The sequence below is a fragment of the Choloepus didactylus genome, chromosome 17, assembly GCF_015220235.1.
Source record: "Choloepus didactylus isolate mChoDid1 chromosome 17, mChoDid1.pri, whole genome shotgun sequence".
NCBI classification, from domain to species: Eukaryota; Metazoa; Chordata; class Mammalia; order Pilosa; family Megalonychidae; genus Choloepus; species Choloepus didactylus.
Window position 1 is genome coordinate 4,803,076 of NC_051323.1, and position 21,915 is coordinate 4,824,990.

The following is a 21,915-nucleotide window of genomic DNA, read 5'->3' on the forward strand; positions in this document are numbered from 1 at the left end:
GATGCTGGGCTGAAAAGACAAGGCACAGAAGCCCATACGAGGAGATGAAAGAGAGGGAGGGATCTAAGGCAATGTCCCAGGTCCTGAGCAGCTCTGTGGGTGGTGAGGTGCAGAGCTCAGGTCTGGAGGGAAATGGTGAGTTCAGTTACAAACATGTTGAGTGTAAAGTGTCTGAACACCTACTGTAGTGAGGAAGGCTAATCCTTTCCCTCAAGAAACACATTGTAAGGAGTCAGGTGGTGAAAAAGGTGAAAAGGTGCAAACACAAAAGGCACAAACCACATATCTGGCCATCTCTCTGCTGCTTTTGTGCAATTCCCTGCATTGCCCCAGCTCTTCATTATGCCCTGTCGCTCTCAGGTCTACAGAGGGATTCCACACACATCACATCTGCCCAGAACAGAGGAGCAGAAAGCTAGAGCTCCAGCCCACAAAATCGGAGCAGGTAAGAATGTAAAAGCCCTATCTTGAGCACCAAGGAAGAGGGAGGAGGCTGCAGGGACATGCCTGTCAGTGTGATGTTCATCCCCCTAGAGCCTGGAGGCTGGGACCAAGCCCCCGGTGTTCTGCTCAGAGCTGTGACGGCACAGCTGCATGGTGGGTCCAAAGGCTGACAGCAAGATTGCTGCAGTAGGCAGAATAATGACCCCCAAAGAAGGCCACATCCCAACCCCAAGAATCTGTGGCTTATGGGACCTTACACGGCAAAAGAGACTTTGTGGATGGGATGAAGTTCAGGATCTAGAGATGGGGACCCTATCCCAGATGACCTGGGTGGGTCCAATGGAATCACAAGGGCCCTTATGAGGGAAAGAGGGAAGCGGGCATCAGAAGAGGAGATGTGATAGAAACAGAAGTCAGAATGATGGGATCGCTGGCTGGGGACCACAAACCAAGAAATGTGGATGCTAGTGATGTAATGATGCTACCTAAGAGGCCCAGGTGAGCTTGGATAAAGTGCTGAGTGTTCCAGCCCATGTGTGTAAAGGCAGGGCCAGGAGGGTCCAAGGGAGCTTTCCAGAAGGGAGCTACCCCCCTCACACAGTGGGTGAGGTCATCTGCAACCATGCTGCATGGTCTGGAGCTTGCCCTTTGGACTCTCTCAGAAGTGCTGCTGCTCCAGTATGTGCCCTGACTGCATTTGCTCCCTTCTAGATCCTTTGGAGAAATCAGCTCTGAGTGATTCAGACAAGCAGTAACTATGTGTCTGGCCTTTAATACATGTATTTGTCCACACTTTGGTGGCTCAGTGGGCTGGTTGCTTAGTCTGAAGGGTGGTAATCAGAGATTTAAGGCTCATTTGATATTTCAGGTTAGAGATTTCAGGATGCAGATTTCTCCCCAGTTTGGGTAAAGAGTTTTTTAGTGATCTAACGATCCCTTCTGCTGCTCCCATGGAGCAAAACACCATTGCTATGGATTGAAGACACTATGAATTAAATGTGTTCTTCTACAATTAAGCCAATGACCATGGTGTAAATACTCCCACGGTGACCTTGTTCAAGCTATCAGTGTCATGTTGACAAACACGGAGTTGGAAAGAGATGCACACAGCTGGCTCTAGAGAGCTGATAAGAGCTGGCTCTGCCACACCACTGCTTGCCTCTACCTTTCAACTTCACTTTCTAATGGGAGAAAGGACACCCTGGTTGGAATGCTGAAAAATTAATAATCGCTAGCACTCAAGGAGCACTTTCAATGGACCAGGCACTGTTCCAAGGGCTTCCCATTTCAGCCTCACAGCAACCCTACATGGTAGGTAGAAACAAGTAAACTGAGGCATGGATGACATAATCAGTCCCAGGTTGCACAGCTAATGTTAGGGGAGCTGGGGAGTGAGTGACAACCCTTTGGCTCAGTGGCCATGCTCTTAAACACTATCCTAAAGGGTTTCTCTAAAACTGCACCATCCAATGCCATAGCCACTGGCCACCCATGCTCTTGAAATTTAAATTAATTCAAGTTAAGTAAAATTAAAAATTCAGATCCTCAGTCACACTGTCTACATTTCAGGTACTCAGTAATCACATGTTGCTAGCAGACAACATAGATAGAAAGTACTTTTCCATGATTGGAGAAAGTTATATTAGACGCCACTGCTCTCAAAAGATGGTCAGAAAGAAAGAAAGAAACCAACTCTATTTGCTTATAAACACAGGGACTTTAATGGGCCTTGTTGACATCCAAAAACGAAACCTCCAAATACACGTTCACGTCCTTTTTGCTATCCATCCATCCATTCGTTTATTCAACATACATTTACTGAGCATCCTTTCTGTGCCAGGCCCCATGCCAGGTTCTGGGAATAGAAAGATGGATAAAAGGACATACAGCCCTTCCTCCAGAAGCCCCGAGTCTGGTGGAGGAAGCAGATCAGTAAAAAGGCCATTACAATGCCATGAAATAGTGTCATACTTGGGGAGTTCACGGTGATATAAGAGGCTGAGTCAGGGCAGACTGCTGAGCCCAGGGTACTCAGGGAAGGCTTCACGGAAGAGGTGATTCTCAAATTGGGTGCTGAAAGGAGAATAGGAGTCGGCCAGTTTGCAGGCATTTTAGACAGAACATTTGAAAATTGAAAGAGAGGCACTGGGGACTGTGGCCCATTCAGGGACCCATGAGTGAGTGGGTTCGTCTGAAATAGAAGGTGCAACAGAGAATTGGGAATTGACTAGAGCTGGGGAAGTCTGGTCTCAAATCATGGTGTTTTGGGGCGGTGTGCTAAGGAGGAATAGATACGGGGGAGGGAAAGGGAAAGACAGTTTCATTTCGGACACGCTGAGCTTGATGTGGTTGCAGAAGGTCTGAGAGGGTGTGTGGGTGTGGAGCTCAGGAGCAAGGTTGGGGAATACAGATATGAGAATCACCAGCATCAGGGTCATGGTTAAACAGAGGGCCTGGCCGAGCTCATCCAGGGAGTGTGTGCAGGGTGAGATGAGAGCGCAACCAAGGACAAAACCAATTCCAGGAAACGCCAGCATGTGAGGGGCAGGCAGGGAAACAGAGCCAGCAATGGAGACTGAGAGACCAGACCAGAAGATAATCACAAGAAAGTGGAGTCATTGAAACAAGGAAGGGACAGTCTGGAGTCGACGTCGGTCAGAGCCATCTTGGTGTTGGAGCAGGAGTGGAAGACAGACTGCAGTGGGTCGGGAAGAAAGGGGACTGAACAACGGCAGATGATAATTATGAGAGACAAATCTTTTAAAAACTCCTTGGCTATGATCGAAGAGTCCCCAGCACATTTATCGACTGCACTGAAAAGTCAGTGGATGGAGAAACGTCAGCATCCAGGATGGAGCAGGAGCAACAGGTGGAGCAAGGGCCTGGGGACATAGGAGGAGATGGGGTCCAGAGCACAGGAGGAGCAGAGCTATGGTGAGGGCAAGGTCCTAGGTAGAAGGGAGGAAGGATGAACACTGATGCAGATATGTATGTGTGGGTGTGGGAAGAGGAAATTGAGGGAACCCCATCTTCTGGCTGCCATCTTCTCCATGAAGTTGGAAATGAGGTTCTGCTGAAAACGGAGGACTCAAAGGCAGTAGGGAAGGACTGAAGTAGCTACTAGGAGAAAGGTTTTTCCCCATGAGCACATAGAAATATTTCTGGGCTGCACCAATCATCCAGCTGAAGTTGGAGAAGAGTTTGCAGAGGCACCTGTGCTCAGAGAGCCTGTTTTCCTGGCTGTGCTCAACACCTCCAGGTGCGGGAGAGGAAAAACCAGGCAGTTGTATTAATCCAGGATTGGGACTCTGCCAAGCAGGAGGGGAGAATGGGCAAGAAAGAAGGAGGATTGAGGGTAAGGAAAGTGAAGAATTGGCTTCTCTGGATGGAAGTGAAGACACTAGAGGTATACCTGCGGTCACAGTTCTGGTGAAGAAAAGAGAGGGAGAGAGGTGAAAAGGGAGGAGGGAATGACCCGAAAATAGGAAGTGTTTATGATGTCAGAAATAGAGAAATTATGGTGATGACTGTGCCTAGTGTGGCTGGAAGAGGGTGTTATAGACATGGGGAAAAGGGAAGGCACCTGGAATAAGGAAATCAATAATCTGTGATTTGTATTGATGGACACTGAAGCCACCAAATTTGAGGGGAAAAAAGACCATGAATACAGGGAATGACCAAGGGATTTGCAGATGACAGTGACCAAGAAGGGAAGAGGGTTTGGGGGAGAATTTTTATGAGGGTAAAAAAGTCACAATCTGAAAGTGCCAGTTGGATTCCTAAGAAAATGTCAGTGCTCTCCCTAGGCCTTCTAGGCTTGGAAGAACTGTCAGTCTTTCCCTGAAATCTTCAAGAGAAGGGGATGTCCTCAGAGAAGGTGTCTGCAAAGAGGTGGCACATCTGCAGCATTTGCAGCCACTGGACAAGTTTCTGAGGGAAGCAGTGGGATGAAAAGGTGGGATGGAGGAGCCAACATTTTAGGCAGAGATGGCAAACATGGGGCCTGATTGGATCACCTGACTTTGAGGTTTCACATAGAGCTCTGGGACCAAGAGTGGCCTCAGGTGACATAGAAGGTTTCAAAACATCCCCAAATGGAAGGCTCTTCACAATATCCCCCAACACATTGGTAAGAAGTTTGGAGTCTCAGAAGATAACAGGAAAACAGGCCAACTGGATTGGTTGGCTCCCAAGACCCACACTTGGGTGGAAACCACAGCAGCCACACAGGAGATGGGGATAAGTTGGTCATGTCTCCAAAGAGAACCTAACCAAGGCATATAGGGCCCCAGTTAGAAGGTCCCTTCTGGTGAGAACAGCAGAAACCCCTGGGGTATAGACAGAGAAAGAAATCAAGCAAGAGAAGCAATAATTTTTCAGTGCTATGAGATTAGTTTTGTTGGAGCCCAATGATAAAGGCTAAGCTGGTAAAGAACACCCAGGTACATGTCTAAATAAAATCCCTGAAGTCCAGTTCTGCTAGAGCTGTGATCATCTGATATATGTGTTTCCAAGTTTCTCTCTCAAGTTCACCCCACAAAGATTTCTTAATTCAGCGGAGCCAATGGCCAGAAAAATCTGATATTGTCCAAGCAATATCAGGGAACCACAGGGCTTGGCAGTGAGGGTGAGGTAAGGAGACACTTCCTCTCTTGTTCTAGAAATTCTTCTAGAATTTTCCTTGGATCCTAGATTTTAAACTGGGGCCTCTGGTGGTTTGGACAAAGCCCCCACCTATTCTGCATATGCATCATTCTGAAAAAGTTTCAGTTGTATGAGGAGAACAAAATGTTCCAAACACAGCCCCTTCTTCATAACTGCATGTTAACCAGAGGAAATTGGACATCATCCATCCTAAGCAGTCAAATCCCAAATATGCCAGGCCACAGGTGAGACAGACAGAAGGTAGTGGGAGGTAGAGAGGGAAGTCCAGCAGCCCCAGACATGGGTGAGGGATAAGTGGGAGCTGCAGCCTGCAGCTCAGATGTCATTTTCCCTACAACCCTTCCCACCACCCATCCACATCCCCGAGACACACACCCTCCTCCATATAGCCTCTCTCCATATCGTTTAACATCACATTTATTACACTGTGCTTTAATTGTTTGTTAACATTCTGCCTCCCTGATTACTCCTTTATCTCCAAGGCCGAGCACCCGGTAAGTATTTACATGGTGGGCTGGGCTGGGGTTAAACCGAATTGGACCAAAATGACACTGGAGAACACAGGGCAGTGTGTTCCCAGAGCAGCAAGGCTGAGAATTATCCCAACTTCCTCGTCGACTTCCTCACCCCCCAGTATCTCTCCCCGTCCCCAGGCTTGCCGTCCACCCACTCCCACCCCGCCCAGGGCAGGTCCTCATTGCTTCTTATGGAACAGGGCTGGGGCTGGCTCTTTGCTGGGCTCAGCCATGACCTGCACGGGCTGGTTGCTCAGGGCAGCCTCGCGCATCTTGTGGTACATGAACTCGTTCTGGCGGAACATACGCAGCTCCATCTCGGCTTGCACCCGCATGTCCTGAGGGACACAGAAACGGATAAACAGTGAAGACAAGCTCCCGGGACCTGCTGGCCACTGACCGACGTTGACCCTTTGCAGAGGGCAGACAACAGGGTGAATGACCCCAGCCACCAAGATTCAACCGCCCCTACTCCCCTCCCCACCCCCCGCCACAGACTCAGCCACTGGGAACCTAATATCCTGGCAGGGGACCCCATTTGTTGGGGAGCGGGAGGTGCACCTGTGAAAGAGAAGCTTGAGGGATTGTTCAGAGAATGTGTGTCCTCAGGAACCATCAAGCAGGGACCTGGCTACACCCTGGCTCCCACACTTATGGGTTGTGGGACCTCTGGGCAAGTGACTTAATCACATCAACCCTCAGTCCCCTGACCCACAAAATGGGTGAGATTCTTTTGTACCTTACAGGGTGTTGTGAAGACAAAAAGTGTGGGACACACGGAAAATCTTTGCTCTCCCATCCATCCAACAAATATCTGTCAAGGGCCAGGCATCACTCAAGGGACTGAGGATGAGCAGCGAATGAGACAGAGCTTCCATCTTTGATTAGCTTAATACACCAGACATAAAGTCAGGCTTCTCCGCTTTTCTGCCCCTCACTTGGTCCTCATGACAATCTTGAGGGCCAGTATCTATAGATGGGGAACCTGGGGATCGGAGAAGTTAAAGGACATATCTAAGTCTAACTAATCCTACATGGTGGAGTCTGTCCTCTTTCCTTACATTGCACAGACTGAGAACTGCCTTGTCACTCTCAAATAAGCCAGCCCCTCGAAGCACACACACAAAAACCATGCAGTTATTGAAAACACAGTGTTTGCTAGGCAGTGTTCCAAGTGTTTTGCAATATTAACTTATTCGACCTGTGCCACAACCCCGTGGACTTGGAACTATCATTCCCCCCCCATTTTATGGATAAGGAGACTGGAGTCAAAAACATTCAAAATTTGCAAAGTCACACAGTTAGTGGTGAAGCTGGAATCAATCCCGGTGATCTGATTCTGGAGCCTCTGCCCCCAAACTCTACTCTTCACGGTGCAGAACGCTTTTTAATATCAATGGTACCGACACACATAAGCAGACACACACCACTGTTTAGGTTTTCTCCATCCAGGCTTGGGGCTTCATGGTACAACAAACTCAGAGTTCAAGTCTCAGCATTGCCATCAACATCTTACGGAACTATGGACAAATTACTCATCTTCCCTGGGCCTCAATTTCCTCAAATGAAAGACAAGGGGAGCAGGCTAAAGCATTTCTAAGTTCCCTTCTGATCTGGCTGGCCATCTAAGGGCTTTTGAAGGCAGAGTCCACCTCAACTTCAGGTAGGAGAGCCCAGTCCTGAGATGTTACTTGCCTCCAGGTCCTTGGTGATTGGGTGGGAGGGTCCGTGTGTCACCAGGAGAATGGCGTAGGCTTTGCAGATCATCCCGTGCCCCACCTCGATGTTACCAGCATGCCAGTTGGTCAGCCCTGCCCGCATCACCGCCATGCCCAGTTGGGCATTGTTGGGGTGGTAAAGCTTCCTGTAGGGGTGTGGCAAAAAATCATAACCCGTAATCCCAACTTTCCTCATAGCTGCTCAGCATTTCAGAGATTACAAAGCACCCTCGTTGATTAGTCCATCTGCTCTCCCACCAGCCCTGGCAGGGGGCATTCCACATCCTACAGACAAATGCACAGATGTGGACTCAGTTGCCACACAGTGAGGCTGTGAGAGCCGAGACTCAGCCTGGGCACCACGCCAAGTCCTCCTGGGGAAACTGAGCCAGCAGTGCATGCTGAATTTGAGTATGGGAAGCAGAAGGAAGTTCAAGGAGGAAATATCTTGAACATCCTTCTCAGGCAGAATTATATTTTCACGTCTTTGGCATTCTCTTGGCAGGATTTTTTGAGACTATTGTATAATTTGCCCTCATTTTGTTTATGAGTAACATAAACGAACCTTCTTGTGCCAACTTACTCATTTGTCCAGAAATACAAATTCACAAGACAATGTGGGCACAGAAGCAAGAGAGGATATTGGGAGAGGGAAGGCAAAAGAATTGCATTTTACCATTTACAAGCATTTCTCAAAAATAAAATAATCTCTGCTTCTTTAGGTAGTATTTAGAAAATGAAGGGATTGCCTGTGTTGATTGTTAAGGGGCAAAAACCCTTTCTAAACACTTAAAATCAAGCTGGACTCAGCCTTAAGTGAATCAAAAGCAGAAGATTCTGCCCAAGTGATTTATGGGCTAGAGGATTTGAGAAAGACCACAGATGACAAACAGGTTTCATCTGGAGTAGCAGCTCTGATTGTTTGGTTATTACTGTTCAGAGAATTGGTGGAAAGACTTAGTCATAAAGAGAATCATGATCGATTACTCATGCCTGCTGGGGGTGCAGGAGGCAGGGGTGGCAGCACGTGTGCCATCTAGGAACACACGCACTTCCACGAGACGGTTGAGACCCAGGAACGTCACCTACATGTAGCCATCCACCATCCTCCTGGCGTAGTCCGAGGCTTCCCCAAAGGCCTGCAAGTAGGAGAGGACCTCGGAAACAATGCTTAGGATCCGCAGCAGGTAGAGGTTGGTGTCAGCAAGCACTGGCTCCTGCTTCTGCAGGCACTCCCTGCATAACTTCACAACCTAGAATGAGACACAGAGCCCACCATGATCATGGCCCCAGTGCACACGCTCAACTTGCATCATGATAATATTGAACACTCATTCTTTTAAGGTTGGGGAAATTGCTGACAGAGGTGGGAAAGCCGGAGTATACGACCTGAACAACAGAATGGCCCTAAGATGTAGGGATGTGAATGAAGTGGGGACGAGATGGCTGATGTGGCAGAGTGAGGAGGTAGCAAGGAGCTAGGAAAGCTATATACAGTCAATCTTCATTATTGGCAGATTCCATATCCACAAATTTGCCTACTTGCTATAATTTATCTGTAACCCCAAAAACCAATACTCCTAGTACTTTCACAGTCATTTTGCAAACATTCGCAAATATGCAGAGTGGCAATAAATTTGACTCGCCTGATGGGCATGTTCCCAGCTGAAATCAAACTTGGCAACACTCTGCCTTCTTGTTTCAGCTCTCATACTTTAAACAAGTATCCTTTTTTGCAGTATTTTTCATGCCACATCTTTTTGTTGGTGATTTCACTGTTTGAAATGGCCCCCAGCATAGTGCTGAAGCAGTCCCAAGCACAAGGCTGGAATGTGCCTTACAGAGAAAATATGTGTGTTGGAAAAGCTTCATTCAGGCATGAGCTACAGAGCTGTTGGCCATGCCTTCAATACGAATAAACCAATGATATATATTAAATAAGGTATCTTTAAATAAACACACACACACACACACACACACACAACAAGGTTATTTACTGATCGGTTGACAAAACCTTGAGACCAGAGTCTTGTAGGAACCTCACCTTGTATTTCCCCTAGAGACAATGGCTCAGTATTTGCTAAATCAGTGTTAACAGAGACTTTGTAGAACACAACTACCCCAAAGAATAAGAATCAGTGGTACATATACTCATTCTCACCATGGTGCAATGATGTTGGTAATAATAATATCTCCATTTTACCAGATGAGAAAACCAAAACATGAGTAATGGGGCGAGGATGCAAACCCAGCAGCCGAGCTCCACTGTCTGTGTTCTTAACAACCAAATGAGTGATTTTCCACCCTGGCTTTCATCTGGAATTATCTGGAGAGCTTTTTTAAAACACCGATGTCTGAGCCCTACCCTAGACCCATGGGAAACAAATAACTGGGGCTGGGACCCAGGCCTCTGTAGTTTGTATAAGCCCCTGGGTGGTCTTTATGCACACTGAGGTTTGACAGCCATGTCCTTCTGGAAATGTAGAAAGAATCAGAAGAAAGGGAGGCCCCCAGGAGGCCCTGGCCCTGGAGAGAATTAAGATGGGCCTGACCCCAACCAGCCCAGAGCCTGGCTTTCCGACTGATTCGTAGGCTTAGGCTGCACCTTACGAAGATGGTCTCTAGATTTTCCTCTTCTTCCCTTGCTGCTCTAATGACCTAAATGCCACACAATTCTTTCCAATTAATACAAGTGAAAACCAGTTCTGCTCTGAGATTTATCCAGAGGCAAACTGGGTGGAGGCACGGCAAAACAAGGGCTGGCACCGATTCACCCTGAAGGCAAGCCTGCGGAACCCATGGCATGTTGTAAGGCCCTCCATTCCCCTGATAAGAGGTTGGCTTGAATGGAGAAGAGGAAGAAATGAAGATATGCCAGTTTGAATGTATTATGTCCCCCAAAATGCCATTATCTTTGATGCAATCTTGTGTGGGCAGACATATTAGTGTTGATTAGATTTTGGAAACCTTTGAGTGTTTCCATGGAGATGTGATTCTATCAACTGTGGACAAGAACTTTGGTTGGATAATTTCCTTGGAGGTGTTGCCCCACTCATTCAGGGTGGGTCTGAATTAAATTACTGGAGCACAATATAAGCTCAGACAGAAAGAGCAAGCTTGCTACAGCCAAGAGGGACACTTTGAAGAATGCACAGGAGCTGAGAGAAGAGCTGCAGATGACAGACAGTTTGAAGATGGCTGTTGAAAGCCGATTTTGCTCTGGAGAAGCTAAGAGAGGAAAAACGCCCCAAGAGCAACTAAGAGTGACATTTTGGAGGAACTGCAGCCTAGAGAGGAGCATCCTGGGAGAAATCCATTTTGAACCCAGAACTTTGGAACAGACACCAGTCACGTGCCTTCCCAGCTAACAGAGGTTTTCCGGACACCATTGGCCATCCTCCAGTGAAGGTACCCGATTGCTGATGTGTTACCTTGGACACTTTATGGCCTTAAGACTGTAACTGTGTAACCAAATAAACCCCTTTTATAAAAGCCAATCCATTTATGGTGTTTTGCATTCCGGCAGCATTGGCAAACTAGAACAGAAGAGAAGGAGGAAAGCCAGGGGCCTGGAGCCAGTGGACCCCTCCTGCTTTCTCCCACTGCTAATTCATGCCCCTGACCAAGATGTCCATATTATTCAACAACACTTTGTTCATGTGACTGCCTCTCGCTCCGGACAGAGCTCCTGGGGGGCAAGGAGTATGTCTTGTGTTTAGTCACCCCAGTAAGGGCTCAAAACGTGCAATGAGAGAGTGAGTAAAGAAGAAAGAACAGGAGGATGGAAAAACAGATGGGAATGAACAGACATTAATCTCCTGCATTGCCATGCCCTAGTGGCATCCAATCACGGCTGCACACCAGAGCTCCTTACAGAACTGGTTAAAAATATATATATCAACCATGGCCTCTGTGTCCTGTTGCTGGATGAACCTAATCTTAGTGGGGTGAGACACAGAAATGTGTTTTTCCAACAAGCTGCCCCAGCAAACTGATGCAACTGGTCTGCAGGTTGGTATTTGGCAGCAGGTCTCAACTTTGGCTGCACACTGAAATCACATGGGAACTTTGAAAATACTGATGCCTGGATCCCCTCCTGGCCCCAGAGATTCTGGAGAAGTTGTTCTGGATCGTGGCCTTGGCATCAGGAATTTCCAAAGGTGATTCTAGGATACAGCCAGTTTTGAGAACCTCTGGTGCTTCAAGAGCACCAGGGTTTCAGGCTCAATTGATAGAGCCTGGAAACTGTAGCAAAGACAGGCATTCAGTTATGGGAAGTAAGAAACCCACTCCCGGCCTGTCTCACCGCCACGTCCACTCCCACCATCTCTGAGGCCAAGATCCCCCAAAGCCATTTGTCTGGCTGCCTCTGCTTTCCTCTGACCCAGTTTCAGTGGGTTGAATATGCTCATCCCGTTCCCCTTTCTTGCTGGAGACCCTTTCCACCATCCTCTGCAATCCCATCCCCTATAAAAAAGTGAATTCTTACCTCATGGTACAGACCCTCTGAGCGAGCCTTGTCAACCTTTTCCAGGGTGTCCTTGGAGAACTGTATGATCTCCCTCACCACCTCCTGAGAGGGCTGGGGAAGGGAGGGAGGGCAGTGAGTTGCGGACACCCTCCCGAGGCAGCCCACTTCAATTCTGCAGAGCTGCCATCTTTGATTTCCAGTGTGGGGCCAGGTGAGTGCCTTCCCCAGTGTGGTGCCTCATCTCTGCAAATGAGGCTCCAGGTTCCTGTAGCTTTTCCAGCTCCCTCATCACCCACCAAGCCCCAGAGCCTTGCTGCCAGCCCATCAGCCCCACCCTGGGACTTTGGACCCTAGTGTGGAACCTCACTTTGATCCCTTTTGTGTTTTCTTGGGCATTTTGAATTCTGATCTATCACCCAAAATCTCTGCCACGCTTTCTCTTTGCTTCAAGTCAACCAAACATTCCACAGGTATGCTCTTGCAATTTTGTCTTCACCCAAGTCAATGATTTAAATCCTGGCCAGCACAGAGCCAAGGACAGAGGCCTAGGGCTTGGTCCAAAAATCCTACTCCAGTTTGCAATTGGAGTTCATTAATGAGGACTATGGTTTTGGTCATTGCAAGTGTTTTAGCATCTAGCCCGTATTTCTTTGTCCTGTCCAAAAGGATACCATGAAAGAACTTGCCAAATGTCTCTGTGAAATCTAGACTCAATACACTTATTGCATTTGTCTAAGCAGTCCGGTGACCTTGTTAAAAAAAAAAAAAAAACAGAGCTTATGATGTTTGTAGTGAGGAAGTACCATAAGTAAGAAGCCAGTTCCCAAGACAGCACCATAATTTGGAAGAAACATTGCCAAGTTTCTCAAAGCCAAAAGTGCTTGCTCTGTTTGTTCATATCAGAAGCTCTTCTCAGATTTTTTTTTTTTGCTTAATTAAGTTCGATATAACTTTTTTCCAAAATGAAAATAACTTCATTATCTATCTGACTGTAAAATTGACATATACAAGCTTTAAGAATTAAAACAATATAAAAACATATGGAGGAAAAGGTAGAAATTACCAGAACTCACCCAAAAATGATGACAGCATTTTTGCGAACATCTTCCTGCATATATATAAAGGAATAATATTCAGAGTATCTAACAGCTGGTACAGGAGAGGCACTGCCATCAACAATTAGTTGTCGCTATGGCCCTAACAGGGGGTACTGGTTGAATGTCTGCCCTGAACGGGTGCACACATGCATGTTTGTGAATGCCAGTAGGATCAAATGCTTTTTTCTAACTGAAATAGTATATTTATGTCTATAGCCTGTTTATTTTTCACTCAGTATATTGTGGATATTTTCCCATATCAATATAAAAACACTATCACTGTTTTCAATAGCTGTATAGTTTTCCACTGTATGAAGGTAGAATAATTTATTTAACCAGTTCTCTGGTTGTCCAGTGTTTTTCACCGTAAGGAATTGGGCTCAACAACTCCCTTTAGATTTGCTGCTCACATTGTTTTGTGAGGCTGTGCTCACTAAATGACCAAAAAGTACCAGAAGGATGGGCATTTTTTCCTATAAAAATACAGGCGCCTTGTCCTGCAACCTCATTATGGGGTATGTCATTTGAAGATCTGAGAGCAGAGACATGAATGGACATTTGCAAACTGGTGCTCATGGAGGCAGTAATCATGATTTGCAGTGGGTGGAGGTGACCTGAGGGTACACAGACTGAGGAACAGAACGGTGAACTGTGGTGTGTGCATGCAATGGAATACTGAGCAACTACGGGAAGGAGTGAAGCTCTGAGACACACAACGAGGTGAATGGATTCTCTACACAGTATTTGAGTGAAGTACGTCAGAAATAAAGGCAAACACTCTAATGCCTCACCAATATGGACTAACTACAATGTGTAAACTCAGAACTGAATCTTAGAACATAGCCTAACATGGACATGATTATTGTAATAGTCCCTAGATTGTAAGCTCTTACAGCAGTTAACTCTGTCCCTGAATTGTAATGCCTATCTCTAAACTTTGAGATGCTGATCCCTTAGTGTACAACCTGATTGGTCTCTGGAACAATGCATATCTCTGAGACACCTGAAACTCAGAGCTAGAGCTTGGCAGATATGAATGTCAATATTAGTGCATACAGCAACTGTTAAAAAAAAAGCTGAAAAAGAGCCCAGACTTCAATTAGTGATATGAATGAAGCATATCTGGTTAAGACTAGGGCAAACTAGGCCAAAGGGTAAAGGTCAAAATTGACTGTGTTTTAAAACTTCAACTTCCATGTGAGACCAAGGGAAGAGATGTCTATTTGGTGCAGGATCTATATTTTCTAAATAGTATAACTCTACAGTCGGTTTGTTCAAACACCACAATTACATGGAACTTTGAATAGGAAGTGAAATACGATAGGTTAGTATAGGCAGGAGTGAAATAGTGACACATCCCAAAGTAATTTGGGCAGAGAATAAAAAATATATTTACAGCCCCCAGCCTGCCCCGAGGAGCTGGGGGAAGGTGCAGAAGTGTTGGACTTCCTCACCTGGACTGGTGTTGATGTTATCACAAATATTGGGACTGGCAATTTGATGTGCTGAGCTCTCAATCATGGGAATTGCCCTTATGAAGCTCGTTACTGCAAAGGAGAGGCTAAACTTGCATATAATTGTGCCTAAGAGTCTCCCCCTGAGTACTTCTTTGTTGCTCAGATGTGGCCCTCTCTCTCTTTAACTGAGCCACCTCGGCAGGTGAACTCACTGCCCTCCCTCCTAAGTGGGACCCAACTCCCAGGGGTGTAAATCTCCCTAGCAACGCAGGATATGACTCCCAGGGATGAATCTGGACCTGGCATCATGGGATTGAGAATATCTTCTTGACCAAAAGGGGGATGCAAAATGAGACAAAATAGTTTCAGTAGCTGAGAGATTTCAGATGGAGTCAAGAGGTCACTCTGGTGGACATTATTATGCACTATACAGATAACACCTCTTAGGTTTCATGTATTGGAATAGCTAGAAGTAAATATCTGAAACTATCAAACTCCAACCCAGTAGTCTGGACTCCTGAAGACGATTATATAATAATGTAGATTACAAGGGGTGACAGTGTGATTGTGAAAATCTTGTGGATCACATTCCCTTTATCTAGTGTATGGATGGATGAGTAGAAAAATGGGGATAAAAACTAAATGACAAATAGGGTAGGATGGCAGGATGGTTTGGGTGTTTTTTTTTTACTTCTATTTTTTATTCTGATTCTGATTCTTTCTGATGTAAGGAAAATGTTCAGAAATAGATTGTGGTGATGAATGTATAACTATATGATCATACTGTGAACAGTTGATTGTATACCATGGATGATTGTATGGTATGTGAATATATTTCAATAAAACTGAATTAAAAAAAAAATACATCTGCCTTTAAAGATGGAGATCGGGGGCTCCCAGGTATCCTCAGTCGGCTCGGCAATAGGTGCTCACCCTGTGGTACAGTCGGCCCCTGGGCAGGACAGCTTGCTTCATGGTCAGGAGCATCTAAGAAGGGGCTTGCATTTGTTCTCCTGGCCCCTCATCCACTTTGGATTCTGCAGATTCTTGAGTATAGCCACAATTTTGACCACACTGCTTTCTGGATCCTTGTACATCTGGGTCTCCCTGGATTTCTTTTGCCTGTCTACCCAGACGCATCCTGTGGTCTCACCCCAACAACCAACACATCCATCAGTGCCCAGACTCCTGCTCCCTCGCTCCTGACTTAACCTTTGCTTGCCCCGTGATGGAGGTGTGCTTTCTGGCTGCTGGCTGCCTTCCTGCATGGCATGGACCACTGCTTTCCAGCCCCGGAGTGCGGTTTAGCCATCTGTCAACTCAGATGATTTCTTTGTTTCAGACAAATGATTTCAGTGAATGTCTGCTTCCCTAAGTCCATTTGAACCATGTGCATTAGATAGAGAAGGTCCATGGCTTGCCAGGTTGGGTGATGTTCTGTCATTGGTGGTCCAGAGATAAACCACCAATCCATCAATCCTACATTGTAGGCTTCATCCAAAGCTTCTCGCCCAAGCAATGGCTCATAAAATCACATCTAGTTTGTGATTACTAATCTCTAATCTACTGTAAGTCTCCTGATATCCAAAAGGCAAAATTCTTAATGGTTTTCTGGAGTAATCAGAAGCATGCCTCCAGGATTCAGAAAATGCCAAGGGATTAGGTGTAAACAAATCTTGCTCAATTTGATATTTAGGGAAGAAAGTTACTTTAAGCTCTGGAAGTGAATAATTTTTTTTAAAAGAGGCAACAGCCAAGGTTCCCAAAACAACCAGGCTGAAAGTTGTAATTAACAAGTACAATATGTAGAAAAAGCTAAACAGGCCCCTTCTCTGAGAACGAAAATGGGCTGTCCCACTCAGCTCTGCTTTTCAGAGTAAAGGCAGGAAAATGTTCTGATCCACAGAGAGGATTTACGGACTTCCTAAATGAGAGGCTCCCCCTCTCCAGGAAACTCAAAATAAATAAAAGGAAAAGAGGGAGGAAGAGGCTAGGGAAGAGCCAGAGGAGAAAAGAGGGAGGAGCCATAGGAGGGGGAGGAGCCAGAGGAGGAGAGGGAGGAACCAGAGAGAGGGAGGAGCCAGAGGAGGGGGGCCAGAGGAGAGGGAGGAGCCAGAGGAGGGGGAGTGACCAGAGGAGGAGAGGCCAGATGAGAAAGAGGGAGGAGCCAGAGGAAGGGGAGGAGCTAGGGGAGAGAGGGAGGGGCAAGTGGAGGGGGAGGGGCAGAGGAGGAGGGGCTGGGAGGAGAAAGAGAAGGAGGAGCCAGATGAGGGAGGGAGTGGCCAGCAGAGGGGAAGGAGCCAGCAGAGGTGGGGCCAAATGAGAGGGAGGAGCCAGAGGAGGAGGGGGCAGGAGGGGGAAGGGGTAAGGGGTGGGGCAAGGAGGGGAAGGGGAGGGAAGAGGGGGATGCAGGTTCCCTAACCTTGAAAAATTGGCACGTTTCTACTGCGAAAACTGTGAGTAGAGGTTGGCGAGAGAGAGAAAGAAAAACCTAAGCAGCCTAAACAAAGAGACTCCAAAGTTACAATTGAGGGAAATGTTTTATATTTTTGGCATTATTTTTCATGTCTAAAATACTTGCTTTTTATTTTTATCCAGGTTTATATTCACAAATATCAAGGAATCCAGAAAGATTTTGATGGCAGTCGAAGATCTGGGGATCAGTGAGAACGGCTGGCACACTAAGAGGGGTTATCAGGCTGGGATAAAGCATTACCAGGAAAAGAAAGGAAAGCAACTGCGGTAATATCATAGGAGGTCCACCTTGGGAGAACCATGAATGCGTTAGTCTGACTCCCTATTTTACAATTAAGGAAACTGAGGCCTGAAAGGAAGAGACTCAACAAATTAGAACAAGGGTCTCCTGATTCTTTTTCCAGTTTCTATCTACCACATTATAACAGCTTTTTTGCACTTTGGATGCACTTGCTTTTAAAAAGATTTGCTCAGTTCTTTAGATTATTGTTTTTATTTTGAGACATGTATTTGAGTGATTTTAATAGAGAACCCCAATTTGACATAGAAAAGAATGGAAATGTATTGCTTTGAATCCAGGCAGGTGCAAGCAGAGATCATCAGTCTTTTATATCAGGAGAGATGCTCTCTCTGTGATTCAGACTGGAAGACACACGCGTTTTGTCACCAGCTGGAAACAGCGTCCCTAAGGTGAAGGGACAGGAACTAGCAGCCACACACCTACTTAGCCATCAAAACAACCAAGTGAACGTGGAAGGATCTCCATGTTGCCCATATGTGGGGGGCTAGGAATATCTTTGTGATAAATAGAGCAAATCCCGTGGCCACATCTGTTGTCTGAAATTCTCAGCATTTCTTAACTCATAAAGGGGCAAGGGGAGGAAGTAAAATTTGCTGTCTACTCTACTCACCAGTCACTTTATATGAATCATCTCATCTAATCCCTGTAACAATGCTTTGCAGTAAGTGAGAAAATGGAGCAACCTACCATGCTATCTCCCAAGGGTTGTGGGACAGTCTTCTGGGAAACTAATGGACAGGGGTGAACAGATTTGCTGGGAAGTCCCCCCTTGACTTGCTCTGAGAGAAGATGGCCAGGAAAACCCCAGTAAGCAGGAGAGTCTGTGCGTACCTTTGGGTTGTCTTTCACCCCCAGGAAGAGTTCGTCCTTCAGTCCTTTTTGGCAGTGCTTGCACGTGCAATCAAAGTAGTACTGCTTCTTTAGCTGCTTCTTGCGTTCTTCACTGACATTGAGGAAGTCGATGTAAGACACCGTCAGCTCCTCTCCCACTGCGATCTTACCCAAGGCCCGGAGCTCAATTCTGGAGCAGAGTAAGAGGAAGAGAGTAAATCAAGTCCACGGCTACTGAAGTGGAATTTGTGCTCTCCCAAGCTTCAAGGAGCAGAGCTGCGATGACAGGGACTTCCACTACTAACGCTCTGAGAAAATGCCATTCAGAGTCAAATGGACTCTGGTGAAGGGATGGCTTGCTCATAAAATCATACCCAGCTTCCATGCCTGCAATTATCCCTATACATTTAACTCCTGGTTGCCTGAAACGAAGGAAGGGAGAAATAATAAGGTGAAAACTCCAAACAAGAGGGGATCCAAAAACCATTTCTGGCTGTTCTGGGGACCACTCTTTCAGAAACCTACACATTCAGTTACCCACAATCTTGGTCCATTCTAAGTCTAACTTTCAGCCTCCTCTTGCCTTAACCTTCAGTCCAATGGTTCAAGTCTACACTAGGTGAGACTTTGCTTACTGGAGATAACTAAAGGCAGATCACCTAAGGCTGGCTCACTTTTGTGTTTATTGGAAGAAGTGACTTTTTGGTTGAAGGTAGCTAGCAAGAGCAGATTGTATTTCTGTTCCCTTCCAGCCAAGACCTGACCCTCCAATTATCTCCAGCATCACCCACCTCATCCCCGTAGTGATATAAAATGTGCTGAAGACAAAACTCATTGCAGTACTGACATCCAGCTAAGTCAAACAAGTGAAGACCAACCCCTGGGTCTCTCAACCATGCAACTTTCACGCACAAGCCCAGACAACCACAGAAAACAGGTGTTGATCTCTGCAAGCTTGATCCTAAGCTGTGGTCCTGTATTTCTCCATTATCCAGGAGCCTCCCTGTCCAGTGGGAAACTATCACCCAGATGGTGAGTGGCAGGATGCAGAGGGCTGGAGAGAGCATCTGCAGAGAGGTCAGTGGACATGTTAGCCATGAGTTAGACACTGTTTGAAAGGTAGGGCAAGATTCCAGTGCCACAGGTGTCCCTGTCAAAGACAGCCCTTCCCACGTGCCTGTGGTGACAACTGAACGACAGTGACATTTATGTATCTGAGGATGCCTTCCCCCGAAGTAGTTGGGTACCTTGACATATCTTCAAAATGTGATTCTATATTGTGTGTACATACAAACAACTCACATAGAGCTTGGCAAGACATGGCTGCCCACTCACTCATCTTTGTCTTTGCAGTAGCTGTTACTGAAATAATGAAATGCCAGAGGGCATGGAGTGGCCATTGTTGATTCTGCCCACCACCCAGTTTGAATTCTAGTATTTCCAACCTGAAGGGGACCAACCTCCTTCTTTCCCAAATAAGAATGCTGATGCCAAGAGAGATGAAGGAACTTCCCCTGAGGTCCCACCACTCCTGGGCGACAGAGCCCAGATGAGAATTCAAGTGCCATCCACACTTCACCACACCGCGCTGTCCTCACCTGATTGTTTTCAGTCCGTCTCCCAGTTCAGTGGTACATGGGAAATGAGACAAATTGAAGCCCTTGCTTTTCAGGACTCCATGAGTGTCCTAAATAGCTCCACACTAGCAAGTCCTGGGTCACTGTTGAATGCAGATCTCCAGCATTTGGCCTTAGAGGGCTAAGGAAGCAAACCGGCCTTCCACAGCTCATCATGTTGACATATCCCTAATTCATCAGTGACCCAGGGACCAACTGGGTTAGAATTTCCACCAGATTTGCTCCTGCTCATGTGTCACAACATTTCAGAGTGTTGCAAATCTTGCAATATCTCAAGAACATTATTTCAATGGTGTTAAAGAATTTTAAAATGAAATTAATTTTAAATCACTTAAATATGAAAATAATGGATATATGTATACCCCATTTTACCTTGCATAGAATTGGGGGGAAGGGTGGTGACCAGCTTGAACTAAGTGCTGCAGAGGGAGTCAGAGCAGGGTTTCAGCCCTGGCCCTCCCTCCAACCAGCTTCTGATCTTGGGCAAGTCAAGTCCCCGCCTTGGACCTCGGCCCATCCATCTCTAACACTCTGCAATTCTATCTTTTGGCTAATTGAGCCACAGTAGGCAATTTATTTAAGTGTTTTTTATAGAGATGAGGACAGAGACTTCAAACAAAGAAGGTTGCTAGGATGCTCTTGTCTTGATCTTTACTCTACGGACAGGGAACCCAAGTCCAGGAGATGACGTGACTCATCCAAAGACATGTGCAACATGTGCCAACCCCAACTCGGATGCACCCACTACCCTGACCCCTGCGATCCCAAGGCCCAGACTCCTACAGAGCATTTTGTCCTTAATCCAAAGACCATTTCCAGGGCTCTCAAGCCCAGCCTGAGAAAAAGGCCAGTCTGGAGTCATTTAGTCATCATTAAGAAAAGTCAAAAAGTAAACTCTAAGCAAAACCAAAAATTCACAGTTGGCCAGAAGCAGTAAACAGAGAATCATGAACAAATATTCATCAAAAATGTCACAGTTATTGGTGCTCTTTCCAGAACCTGGTTGGGGTGGGAGGTCGAGGATTTTGAACAAACACACAGTCCTTTAGTAGGTCAGTGATATCAGGTTCCTTGTGTCGTGGTAAAGCAGGGTGGAGGGGCTGACACAGGCATCTGCAAAGATGGTGTGTACTTGAGGGGACTTTCATGCTTCCAGGCTGGAGGAAGGAGAGCAGTAAGAGGTGAAAAATGGGAAAGAAGGGAAGCAACTACTAGAGCAAAGATAGGGCAGAAGGTGGGTGGGGTAGGAACAAAACAATTAATTTAAATGCATTAAAAATAGACCATTCATTAAAAACAAGACTCTGGGGTTCAGAAGGACAGACAGCAGCCAAGGAGCCCAGCAAACCAGGCAAGAGAGGGAGATGAGTCAGAGGAGCAGGGTTGTTTGAAAGGACTGACCCACCTCATCTGGGTGTGAAACATGGATTTCACTGCCTCATGACTGAAAGACAAAACAGACATCCAGACAGAAATTGTTACAATCGGCTGAGTCGACATGGCAACCAAGGGTGCCCAGCATTCTGGGTTATGCAAACGAAACTTTGGCCATCACAGCCACCTTTGTCCTAGCCCCTTATAGCTGGGTTCACATATGAGATGCAGCCTGGTAAAGCGGCAAGAGCACTGGATGCAGAGTGAGAAGTTCTGGATTCCAGGGTGTTCAACCCTGAACAATTTACTTTACTTCTCTGGACCTCAGTATTTTCACTTGTAATTTGATGTGCTGGTTTTGAACTATTATGCACCCCTGAAAAAGCCATGTTCTTTTAATCCATTCTTGTGGGTGCAGACCTGTTGTGGGTAGGACCTTTGACTAGGTTGTTTCCATGGAGATGTGACCCAGCCCATTCAAGGTGGGTCTTTATCCTTTCCTGGAGCCCTTTATGAGAGGATAAAAGGCAGATGAAACTCAGAGAGTCACTTTGGAGAGATGTTTTGGAGACAGCCTTCAAAACCAGAACCAGGACAGAAGCTAAGAGATGAAATCCAGAGTTTGCCCAGGGGTGTGAAGAAAGGACCCACAGGAGCTGAGAGAGAAAGCCACTGAAACCAGAAGCTAAACCCAGGAGAGAAGGATCAGCAGACTGTGGCCATGTGCTGTCCCATGTGACAGAGGAACCCGGGACAGAAGGACCAGCAGACGTTACCATGTACCTTCCCAAGTGACAGAGGAACCTCGGATGCCAGCAGCCTTTCCTAAGAGAAGGTATCCTCTTTTCAATGCCTTAATTTGGACATTTTCATGGCCTTAGAATTGTAATTTGTAACTTAATAAATCCCCATTGTTAAAAGCCAACCCAT

The 21,915-nt window shown here is 46.4% G+C and overlaps 1 protein-coding gene across 2 annotated transcripts in view; it reads right to left on the bottom strand.

Moving 5' to 3' along the window:
• Nucleotides 1-5,540: 5,540 nt before the first annotated feature.
• Nucleotides 5,541-21,915, bottom strand: part of SMYD1 (SET and MYND domain containing 1) — a 51,413-nt gene continuing 35,038 nt past the window's right edge. The window contains exons 5-10 of one of the 2 annotated variants that reach the window (XM_037807135.1): nucleotides 21,017-21,055; nucleotides 17,975-18,164; nucleotides 11,832-11,924; nucleotides 8,432-8,595; nucleotides 7,320-7,488; nucleotides 5,541-5,962 (exon numbers count right to left, since the gene is read on the bottom strand). In XM_037807135.1, the coding sequence (XP_037663063.1) occupies nucleotides 5,804-5,962; nucleotides 7,320-7,488; nucleotides 8,432-8,595; nucleotides 11,832-11,924; nucleotides 17,975-18,164; nucleotides 21,017-21,055 (814 nt within the window). In that variant the 3' untranslated portion in view covers nucleotides 5,541-5,803. The remainder of the gene's footprint in view (nucleotides 5,963-7,319; nucleotides 7,489-8,431; nucleotides 8,596-11,831; nucleotides 11,925-17,974; nucleotides 18,165-21,016; nucleotides 21,056-21,915) is intronic. The other variant, XM_037807136.1, reaches the window with a different exon arrangement.